Below are 12,404 nucleotides of genomic sequence, written 5' to 3' on the forward strand. Positions count from 1 at the left end.
TGATTATTTAATTGCAGTCTAGCTCACCCTTTAGATCTAACTGTCTTTCTTCCATGTATTTGGGTACTGATGTTGAGTGCATAGGTACTAAATGTATAAGAGTTATATCTTCTGGGTGGATTAGCCCTTTTAGTATTATATAGTGTTCTTCTTGTCTCTTCTTACAGCTTTTAACCTTAAAGTCTATTTTATCTGATATCAGTATCATGACTCCAGCCTTCATTTGAATACCATTTTCATGGAACATCTTTTTCCAGCCCTTCAATTTCGGTCTATGTTTATGTTTATCAGTAAGCAAGCAGGCCAGCCCTTCAATTTCAGTCTATGTTTATGTTTATCAGTAAGCAAGCAGTATCTAGAGGGTATCTATTTTTAAAATTCATTCAGCCAGTCTGTATCTTTTAATTGGAGAATTTAATCCACTAACTTTTAACATTTTAATCAATATGTGTGGATGTATTCCTGTCATTTTGTAAATAATTTTCTTGGTTATTTTGTGTTCTTTTATTTCTCTTTGTCTCTCCTTAGTTTTCCTTATATAGCACTCTTTTCATTACTTCTTGAGAATCTGATCTAGTGTTGGTAAATTGTTTCAATCTTCTTTATCTGAGATTGATCTTATTTTTTTTTCTCCCATTTGAAGGATAATCTTGCCAGGTATAGTATTATTAGTTGAAATTTTTTTCTTTTAGCATTTTGAGTATATTTGTGTCCATTCTATCATTGCTTGCATTGTTTCAGTTGAGAGGTATGACGTTAGCCTGACAGGATAACCTTTGTATGCAACTCGACATTTCTCTCTTATCATTTTAGGATCTTGTGTTCGTCCTTGATTTTTACCATTCTAGCTATAATGTGCCAGGGGGAGGATCTTCTTCTTCTTTTTTTGTTGTTTTTGGAGAGGTTTTTGCTATAGGGTGCGTTCACTCGCCAGACAGAGAAACAGAGAGAGAGAAAGTGAGAAATCACCCCTCAGGGGGGATGGCCATGCTGCAATCCCTTCTCCTCCATTCTCCTCTTAGGATCTTGGGTACGCATGCACACGCACCCAGCGTGAGTTTTAAGCCACTGGGTCCGGGTCTCGAACCATGGTCGACTACGTGGGAGTCCAGTGACATAGCCATTATGCTAACTGCTGGTCCCGGGGGAGGATCTGCTTATGTTGATTCTATTTGGTGTCCTTTGTGTTTCCTGTGCCTGGATGTTTGAATGTTTTTTCTAGGTTCGGAAAGTTTTCTGCAAGTATTTCATGCAATAGATATTTCTACGCCCTTATCCGATTCATTTTCTGGAATATCGGTAATTTGGATATTTGAGCATTTAATAGTAGCTTGTATTTCCCCCATATTGACCTCATTTTTTTTGTCATTTTTTCATTGTCTTTAGTGGTTTTGTCTAAGTCAGCAGCTTTGTCTTCAAGATCAGAGATTCTGTCTTCTCCTTGGTCTAACTGCTATTAATACTTTCAAGGGAGATTTTGATTTCTTATATTGTTTGACTCTTTTTTTTATGACATCTCTCTCTCTCTATCTTTACTAGATTTTGCCATAGGACACATGCATTCACCTGAGAGACAGAAAGGGACAGAGACAGAAAGTGATAAATCACTCCCCAGTGGGAATGTCCATGCTACAGTCCCTTCTAATCCATTTTCCTCTCAGGATTTTTGAGACGCATGCCCCCAAATGAGTTTCAAGCCTTTAGCCAGGACTTGAACTGCAGTCAGCTATGCAGGAGTCCAGTGATGAAACCATAATGTCTACTGGTCCCATATGGCATCTCTCTTTATAGAGTTCTTGCTTCAAGTTATTGAATTATTTTCTCATTTCTCAGAGTTGTTTGTTTGCTTTTTAAAAATTGCATCTTAAGTTTAGTTATGATAAATATTCTTTTTCTGACACTTTAGTGATTTCCTCTGTTTTTTCTTTTTTTTTTTCCCCATTGTTGATGATGAGTTATTGTGTTCCCTTGAGGGAGTATTTCCTGGTTTTCACATAGTTCTTAAGGCTCTGTTGTGATTTTATTCACTTCTTGCTAAGTCTTTTGGAGTAGGGGTCTGTAGCTGTGTTCTCATGTGCTTCCCTGTGCTGTAAATTAGGTCTACGCCAATTTCCCTCTTCTACTGTGGATACCCGTATGGTATTCACAGTGGGAGTCTTGTGTTTGGATTTACAGAGAGGAGATTCTCTCTTTTGTGTGGTGAGTTCACTGTGGGAAGACAATTCCTCTAGAGCATCCCAATGTTCAGATGTTCAGTTCCTGTGTGACAGGGGGAATGTAAGGTGGTAGCTAAAATTGCAGGCTGTGTACAGGGCACCACATGGACTGAATCAGCCCTTCCTTTTGCAACCTAGACTGGGCAGTGGGCTCCTGGTGTGGAATGGCTGCCAGGAGGCCTGTTATCTCTCTGCTCCTCCTAGCTCTGCAATGGCAGAATCAAAGTGTGGAGTCTGCTGGGGATGAATCAGCCCTCCTCTAGCACCAAGATTGGGATAAGGATGCATAAGGATTCCAGTTGGTTAATGGCTGCCAAGGTCTGTTAACTCTCTGCTCTGTCTATCTCTGCCATTGCAGGATCAAAGATGGGAGTGTTAGGGCTGAATCAGTCCCTCTTCCCACATTCTAGACTAGATAGTGGCCATCTATTGGGAAATGGTTACTGGGAGGCTTATTATCTCTCTGCTTCTTCTAGCCCTACAACTGTGGGATCAAGGATGGGGGTGTTAGGGCTGAATCAGACCCTCCTCCCACACTTTAGGCTGGACAGTGGGCTTCTGTTTAGGACTGGCTACCAGGAGGCCTGCTATCTCTTTGCTCCTTCAAGCTCTGCAATGTTAGGATCTAGGGTGGGGGTTTGGGGGTCAAATTGGCCCCTTCTCCTGTACCATAGAAAGGGCAGGAGGCTTCTGGTGAGGATTGACTTCTGGGAGACCTGTTTTCTGTCAGCTCCTTCTACCTCTGCAATGTCAGGATCAAGGGTGGGGGTGCTGGGGCTGAATCAGATCCTCTTCCCATACCCTGAACTGGTAGGGGGCGTCTGCTGAGGAATGTCTGCCAGGAGACCTGTTACCTCTGCTCTTTCTAGTTGAATTAGTCCCTCTTCCCACACCTTACATGTGGCAGGAGGCATCTGGGGGAAATGGCTGCCCAGAGGCCTGTTATCTTTCTCTTCTTTCTAGCTCTGCAACTTCAGGATCAAAGGTGGTGCTGCTGGGGCCAAATCAGCCCCTCCTACCACACCCTAGACTGGGCAGTGGACTTCTGGAGGGGATTGGCTACCACTATCTGAAGACTTGTTGAGTCTAGGTCTGTTTTTTCTTTCCTTTTCTTATACTCTTATACATAGGAAAATAAATTGTACCCACTTTACTGAATGTTCTCCATCTGAATAATCTACTAAACTGGAGATATTTTCCCCTAGAGAAGATTTATGTTTGTCTCTACTGGGACTCAAGAATTCATGTGACCTAGGATATCTTTGGTCTCCTGGGAGGGTCCTGACTTCACTCAGAGGCCTCATCTTCAGCTCTCCACAGTGAGCATCTTGATCTCAATATTGACAGCAGGCTTTGTCTGTGGGTAGACTCTGCCTTCCTTGTGTGAATTCATGTGACCTAGGATATCTTTGGTCTCCTGGGAAGGTCCTGACTCAGTGAAGACTCAGAGGCCTCATCTTCAGCTCTCCACAGTGAGCATCTTGATCTCAATATTGACAGCAGGCTTTGTCTGTGGGTAGACTCTGCCTTCCTTGTGTGCTTTGTCCTCATGGCTCCTTGCTCCAGTTTTACTCCTTATTCTTTTTATATACACTGTTTTCCTCACCCTTGGAATGTTCCTGTTGTCTGTGAGCTCATCAATCATACATTTCTGTTTCTTTTTATAAACTCAGTCTCTATTTGCATTTGACAGGGTCATGCTTCAGAATATGCAGTCCACCATCTCCTCTGATATGGAAGCCTTTATGTATGTTTCTATGCTGAATCTTAAGGGAAGCAGGTCTAAAATCTGGCTAAGACTCTTTTTTGTTTGTTTTACTTTGCTTTTAATTGTCACAGGGTATGCACATTCACCAGAGAGAGATGGAGAGACAGAGAGAGGGAAGGGGACAAAGAGAAACAAAGGGAATCCCCCATGGAGAATGGTCACCACCATCCTCTCTTCCCCACCTCTTTATCCTGTCAGGATTGGGACACACATGTACTTGTGCCCATTATGTTTCTCAAGCTACCGAGGCTGGGATTTGAACCATGGTCACCCACATGAAATCTTGCTGCCTTGACCACCAGACCCTGGGACCGGCCCAGATTCTTTTAACATTAAACAAAGTTGATGTACATAAAACAGACTATTGATGTGTGTGTCTGTGAGTTGTTGAATTTAACTGGCTGTGGTTCTATCATGAGCCAATGTTTCCACTTACCATCTTCTGAAGACAAAACCATAGAAGAGAATTGAAGACTTTTGATCCCGGATACTTTAGCACTTGCTTATTGTTATTTCATCATAAATTTTATTATATTCTGGAGAAATATTAGTATTTTAAAAATGTTTATTTTATTATTTTTTCAAAATATCTTCTATTATTATTTTTTATGTTCAATCACTGTATATCATTAGAACATACAAAATGAGTTTTCCAAGCATGAATACACTGTATATATAATATATATATAATATATATATTAGTCTAGTTAAAGGTATGACCATAGTCCATTATTGTGTCCCTTAAATGTTTTGCTTCCTTCTTTTCCCTCTTGATTTCCTCCCTCTCACCTCCATTTCGCACCCTCCTCCTACACTGTCTCCAGTATACACAGTTCAACCATGCTTTTATACCTTCCAATTCTTCAGTTTCTGCCATAGAGTACAGACAGACATTCAGTATATATTGAGTGGGGACATACAATGTCTCTCTTTCATAGTCTGACTTGCTTCACGTAGCAGTAAATATTCCATATTCATCTACTTTCTATCAAATGCCAGAGTCTCATTGAGTTTCATGCCTGGGCAGTATTCCATAGTGTATATGTCCCACCCTTTTTCAATCCATTCATCTGTTCATGGGCATTTGGATTGGTTCTATGTCTTAGCAATTGTGAATGATGTTGCAATAAACATAGATGTGCAAGTGTTATTCCAATTGAGTGTATTCCTATCTTTGCGTAGATACCCAGAGGTCAAATCTCTCGATCATATATAGTACTATCTGTAGGTCTTTGAGGAATCTCCATATTGTTCTCCAGAGTGGCTGTACTGATTTAAATTGCAATCACCCAGTGTAATAGAGTTCCTTTTTCAACCTTGCCAACACTTATCATTCTTTATTTTTTTAAATCTTAGCTATTCTTACTGGTATTATGTAGTATCTCATTGTGGTTTTGATTTGTATCTCCCTTATGTTAAGGGATGTCGAGCATTTTTTTCATATGCTTTTTGGCTGTTCTTTTTGGCTGTGTATCTTAGGGAGTTATCAGTTCAGCTCATTATCCCATCTGAAATTTTTTTCCTTTTTTTTTTTTTTTTGGTAAGCTGCTTGAGCTCCCTGTATATTCTGATTATCAGTACCTTATTGGACACAGTTTGCAAATATATTCGCCCATTCTGAGAGTTGTTGACTCACTCTAGCTATTGTTTCTTTTTCTGCACAGAAGTTTTTTAACCTGATATATTCCCACTTGTTTTTTTTTTTGAGATTATTGCTTGTACTTTGGGGGTCTTATTTAAGAAATCTTTCCTTACTCCAATGTCTCTGAGAGTTTCCTTGTGTTATTATTATTTTATTTTATTTTTTTTGACAGGTTTTTGCTATAGGGCGCGTGCACTCACCAGAAAGACAGAGAGACAGAAAGCGAGAAATCACCCCCCAGGGGGGATGGCCACGCCGCAATCCCTTCTCCTCCATTCTCCTCTCGGGATCTTGGGCATGCACGCACACGTGCCCAGCGTGAGTTTAAGGTACCAGATCTGGGACTCAAACCATGATCGGCTACGTGGGAGTCCAGTGACATAGCCATTACGCTAACTGCTGGTCCCCTTGTATTATTATATTTAAAAAAGTGTTTTCAGGACTGTACAACTTGTTGGGAGATTTTTTAATCAGAGAAATACTATATTTACAGATTTCAAAAGATTTTTGTATTATATTTCAATGCACAAAAACTTTTAAAAAGTTTAGTTCTTGAGTAAATTGAGTGATATGTTAATGTTTAAACACTTCAGTCTCAAACACAATGTCATTTTATAGGCAATGTACTGTAATTCACCCACTAAATAACAGTGAGTAAATAATTCCTGATCTGTAACTATGATCCAGGCATCCTGCCTTCTAGTCCAGTGGTCTTTCTCAAAATTATCATGAGCTTTCTGGGTATACAACACAGTAAAGTACAGAATAAACTGCACATACTAAAGAGTAAGAAGCAAAACAAATTGCTCACTCTGAACAATACAGAAAATAACAGAAGTAGCAATCTGAAATACAGCTGACTACAAAATAAAATACACAGCAGTGTTTTGATTAGGGCTCTTCTTAGCCAATTTGCTTTGGCCATTGTTGTGCAACATCTCTGAAGTTCCATGTACTTGATAAGGCTCTCTTTGAAATTCTTTACTCTTCCCTCTGAGCCCTCAGGCCCACAGTTGGACCCCCGTGCTAGACTGTACAGTTCATTGGTATAGTGGTCATTCCTTCTCTCCACCATCAGACCCTCGATCAAGTCCATCAGCTCCTTCACTTGGTCATCCCAATCACTCCCTTTAGCTCGGTTATTAAAGGCACAGGCTCGTCCCCCACATGCTGCCACCAGCATGGTTAGGGCTTTGTTATCTGAGTCACGGATATAGTCCACCAGGGAGCCACCATCGAGGTCTTCCTTGTGGGTAAAGAGGACAATTGTGTGTCTCATGGCATCCTTTCCAAAGATCTCCTTCACTCTCTGTGCAGCCTCCTGGTCTTGGATGGTGAATCGGCCCAGCTGGGTCACCAGAAGCAGCACGTGGGGTCCTGGTGCAGAGAGTAGGTAGCACCTCTGCACTTCCTTGTACAGGGCTTCAGAGTGATCCTTCCCAGAAAACACATCTGCTGTGTCCAGAACAACCATCCCCCTGCCCCTCCAGGCTCCTTAACTCTCACTGCAAGTCTTTGTCACAGTTTGGGCACCCAGTCTTGACTCAAAGGCCTGCTTCCTGAGGATGCTGTTCCCTGTGGCACTTTTGCCGGTTCCCGTTTTGCCCACTAGGATGATTCTCAGCTCTGATCCTCTGGCATATTGGATCTTCGCAGACAGTCCTGTTGGGAACAAATTTACTGTGTCATTTCTGTACTGATCAAGACAATAGAGTCTCTTCAGTTATAAGAAGATAGTCCACATTATGGGAAAAGACATCTTCACTACTTATGTATGAAATTAAAGTTATTTTCATGATAAAATGAAATGTAATACTGTGTTTGAAAACATCTCATTTTCTCCAGGACTGCAGTTATTTTCATGTGGGATACTAGCAAAAGCACAGTATGAGGACGAGATGCATTTAGAGCTGTACCTCACCATGCAAGCCTTGTTTGGATCACTCAGTTTTGTCTTGTCTCAAAGACAACTTTTCTGGAGACCATAGATGTGAAGTCAAGATTTTGGGTTCCATTTTGTGGTACCCATGACCAGAGAGAGCTACTCTCACCCTTTGACCGGGCTGACTGTGGTCATGAGTCGCAGTGAAATGACTGGACCCTGGGAATATTTGAAGGAGCAGTGTGTAGTGATTCTCATGAAGAAACATCTGGTAGCTTATACTTTGCTTTAGAAAGGATAGCATAGGTTTTCCATAAATAGGCACTTAATATGATAAACTCCTCTACTCTTCTTTCCTATAAGCCTTCAACATATTTAAGGTTCTGTGGTGAGGAATATATGGGAACAGAGGTATGAAGGAGTTTAAGGCTCCTAGAAAAACTTGTTTCAGGGACATGAAAGAGGAGTGCACAGGAGCCAAGCCACTGTTCTGTTTCTCCTGGTCCATGTGGTGTTATAGGAATAACTCGTCTGGGGAGCTCTGATGGCAGAATCAAAATGAATCAAAGATTTACTTTGTGGTGGAGACAGGAGCAACTTGCAAGGCAGGGGAGAATCTGAGAGTTCATCACTTGTTTCTTTTACTGTAAGGGAGTCGCCTTTGACCTGTGTGAGCAAAACGGAGTAGTAGGATAAGAGAAGAATCTTTCTGGCAGTAGGTCGTGGAGGGGAATTTCCAAGAGAGCTGAGAGTCTCCTGCAAAGCCCATTGCCATTGGGTTTAGCTATTCCTTATTCTCATGTTCGAGGGAGACAGTTGGAGAAAGGATGTGTACACAGTGTAGATACCAGAGCTGGAAAGGAACTTAGCTTGCATGGAGGAAACGAGCTTTCTCACAGGCAGTATGCAGTGGTTGAGGATAAAGAATTCAGAGACACATTGCTGTGTTCTAGCTGCCCCCTAATTGCTAGTCCTATGATCTTGGGCAACTGCCTAATTTCATTGCACCTGGAGAAAATAATGGTCCATACCATGAGTGTTATTCTAATTAAACAATGTAATATATGTAAAAGACTTAAAGTAGTGCTGGCACTTTTACCTGCTTAGTGAAGTTATACTAGTGATATTTAAGGCAACCTCCCGCAGATGAAGTAACTGCGGCCTCCCACTATTATGTAGCATAGTCATCCAGCAAATTACTAATAATGACATCTGCTGAATACTGAGCACTTATGATGTCCCAGGCTCTGTGCCAGGTGATTTACCTGCATTCCTCATGTACTCCTTCTAGCAGTAGTGTGAGCTGGTGTTAGGGGCTTCCATGTCCACCAGGGGTCTTAGGTCCAAATGACCTCAGGCTCACAAGACTGCCATGGGCCTCACTGGACATCCATCTACTCAGAAGGAGGGAAACTTTGGCTTGCCAGAGGGACGGTCTCAGGCCTTCCTCCCAGTGGGAGGCCATGCAGAGATTCATAGAACACTATACACTGCCACCTGGAGATGTCTCAGGGCAAGAAGAGGGCACCTTGGGCAGGAACAGGAGCTGTTTGGGTCCGAAAAAGCTAATGTCTCTTGTAACACCCCTGAGTGTAGCTTCCAGTGTCCCTGCAAGAAACATGGTGCTTAAAAGAGTCGCTCTGCTTGGGTAAGCCCAAAACGTAGCTTTCTGGGACCAGCAGTTAGCATAATGGCTATGTTGCTGGAATCCCATGTAGTCAACCGCGGTTCGAGTCCTGGACCCAGTGGCTTAAACTCATGCCAGGCGCGTGTGTATGCATGCCCAAGATCCCGAGAGGAGAATGGAGGAGAAGGGATTGCGGCATGGCCATCACCCCTGGGGGGTGATTTCTCACTTTCTGTCTCTCTGACTCTGTCTTTCTGGTGAGCGCACGTGCCCTACAGCAAAAACCTCTCCAAAAAAAAAAAAGAAAAAGGAAAAGAAAAAAAACCACATAGCTTTGTAACACATATTTGTTTCTGGTCTAGATAGGAAGGGACTTCAAAAAGCATATAAGAAAATGGAAGTACAAATTCATTTTGTGCAAAAAAATGTTGAAACCCAAGCATGATTTTTTAATTAGCATTTTCCACTAACTTTCTGAAGGCCACTCCACAACTTCACCCAAAGGGAAATGTTCATCTCTACTAGCAAAGTTCTTACTAGCGTTGGAGAAGTTTTGTTCTGATTAGATTACCAGAGAGACAGACCTAGAAAGCTTAACCAAAGGTTAAACCCTCAGGCAGAAAAGGGAGAAATGTTCATGTTTTAACCCATAAGTTCCTTTTTTTTTAACTCTATTTTACCTTACTGTTCACAAGAACCTGAAAGTTGCCCAAGAACTTAGAGCTATTAAAAGTCACAAATTGTGTAAGTGGAAAGCTGGTATTCGGCCTATGCATATTCCATGCTTGAAGCATGAGTGTGCTGCCCTGCAGCTGTACCACCCTTGCTGCATGTATGTAAGTGCTTTGTCTCTCAGCTAAGTTGGCTGCAGTTCATGGGTACCTTGTCCTGTTTTCTGCATGCCTAGAAAACCTCACTATGCACTTGTAATGAGGAGTTGTGCTTAAAAGGACACAGGTATTCTCCTTGGCATTCTGAAAGCAGCAGCCAAGCAGCTCCTGACGTAGCCCTCTAAGGGCTTAGAGGTGGCCAGACTGCACCTTCACCTTCCACCTGGTCTATGAAAGCAGAGAGCAAGAGAGTCCTTGAAAAGAATTGATGAGTTGCTGCCTTTCCACTCAGTGCCGTGTCATTCTTTCCCCTGAGTGAGAATAGGGAAGGGTACGTTCTCCATCCTGAGCCAGATGTGAGGGTCTCTGAAACAGCCCCTCAAACACATCCAGCGTGCCAGAAGAAGTTGAGAGACTGAAATGTCATTTTGGTAGTGGATGTTTGCTGAACTGCTGAAATTTGCAAACCAACCCAGGTACGGTGAAGTGACAAGAATTCTGGGTCAAATGCTTGAAAGAAATAACAGATGCTGAGGGATACTAGCTAGACAAAGAGCCGAGTCCTAGCCAAAGAAGTCACCGGAGAGTGCACACCCATGGCAGAGAAGCATGTCGCCGGCAGTCCCTGTGGGGTCTTCGGTTTCTGTACTTCGTGACATTGGCCGATTGCTATAATCAAGCCCTTGATGGTCAGGCAGGATCAGCCAAGGATGGCTACCAAGACAGCACTCAGGGCCTTGCCCTCTTCCTCCATCACCCCTCCTCTTGCCCAACGGACAGGGAGGAATGACAGGAAGGTTGAGGAAGCAGAGCTGGAAGGAGAGGAAGATTCTAGAAGGTCCAGAACAAAGGAGGCTGAGCTGTAAGAAAGAGAACCCAAATTGAATGGAAGTTTGACATTAGGCTGGACTGACTGCTTCAACATCTCATATATGTGATGAGTGCATTTAAAAAATGAAAATGTGGGGACCAGCAGTTAGCATAATGGTTATGTCGCTGGACTCCCACGTAGTCGACCGCAGTTCGAGTCCCAGACCTGGTGGCTTAAACTCACGCCGGGCGCATGTGCGTGCGTGTCCAAGATCCTGAAAGGAGAATGGAAAAGGGATTGCGGCATGGCCATCCCCTCCGGGGGGTGATTTCTGCCTTTCTGTCTCTCTGTCCCTGTCTGTCTGTCTGGTGAGCGCACGCGCCCTATGGCAAAAACCTCTCCAAAAAAAAAAAAAAAAGAAAAGAAAATGTGGAACGTGTATTCTACAGAATACTACTCAGCCATAAAAAACAATGAGACCCTGACACTGATAGAAAGGGGACTTAAATACACTGCTCTTACGGTCCGTGTTCATCACGAAGGAATCTGCCCAGTATGGCATCCGGAAGTGCAGGTGCAGGAGTTATGGTAGTGCTGGGAGGAAGACCGTGTTTTGTTTGGGTCTCTTAGAGTTCAGCCTTTTCAGTCAACACGTTCTAGACATGATGAAGCCAGAGGCATAGAGAGCTTCTCACAGACTGAGTGTAGGTGAACATGGAGAGGTGAGACCCAGACTCCTCTTGATGTAAGAGACTGGAAACAGCGCTGCGAAGAACAAGACGAATAGCAAGCGTGGAGTGGGGAAGGCTGGTAAAGATGCAGAAACCCATACAGGTTTGTGTATGGGACAGAGGACAGAAACAGATAGGGGAGGGGAAGAGAAGACAGAGGAGGGCGGAGAAGGGAAGGGAGAGAGAAAGTGGGAATAGGGGAGAGACAACCTGCAGACAGGAGGGAGAGAAAAAAGGAAAGAATGGCAGGAGGAGGAAGATAGCGCTAAAAGATCAGCACGTGATCGAGAAGGTGGGAAGTGTTATTTTAGTTCCTCACAGAATATTTTAGCAATTTTGAGCTGCTGCTGGTGGTGGTGCGAGTTAGCGTGAGATCCCTCACTCTTTTCCGTTTTGCTCAGCCTTCACCGAAAGAGCCAACTACATACATACCACACACACACACACACACACACACACACATGATGTCACTTTCTTACCCGAGTGACTCTGTTCATTTTGATCCATTGACCTCCCTGAGAAACAGACAAGAAGTGATTAATTTTCAGTTCTGAATCATAAAAGACACTTCTGTTTTAGTAGCTGACTACTCCTCTCTGACAGGAGGGGTGGGAAGAGAATTCCTACTCACAGTGCTGCAAGCCGCCCAGCGGTTTTCCCTTGCAGACCTTACCCCCTTCTTTTTATTTACTTATTCATCCCCATTTTTCTCACACTCTGCCACTTCCCACCCTCCTCCCACACTGTCTCTGGTGTCTGCAGTTGCTTTCCATTCCTTCCCCCTCTGACACACATTTTATTGATTCACAAAAATCTTAATTTAACAACCTTAATTCATTCTTCCTTTCTTTCTTTCTTTCTTTCTTTTTTTTTTTTTTTTGAAAGTTTTCTGCTATA

At 42.9% G+C, this 12,404-nt stretch overlaps 1 protein-coding gene across 1 annotated transcript in view; it reads right to left on the reverse strand.

Moving 5' to 3' along the window:
• Positions 1-5,961: 5,961 nt before the first annotated feature.
• Positions 5,962-12,404, reverse strand: part of GIMAP2 (GTPase, IMAP family member 2) — a 30,050-nt gene continuing 23,607 nt past the window's right edge. The window contains 2 exon segments of the mRNA XM_006165977.3: positions 5,962-7,288; positions 11,987-12,022. Coding sequence (XP_006166039.1) covers positions 6,303-7,288; positions 11,987-12,022 — 1,022 coding nt within the window. The 3' untranslated portion in view covers positions 5,962-6,302.

This window comes from Tupaia chinensis, unplaced genomic scaffold (assembly GCF_000334495.1).
Source record: "Tupaia chinensis unplaced genomic scaffold, TupChi_1.0 Scaffold144128_1, whole genome shotgun sequence".
In the NCBI taxonomy this organism is placed as follows: Eukaryota; Metazoa; Chordata; class Mammalia; order Scandentia; family Tupaiidae; genus Tupaia; species Tupaia belangeri.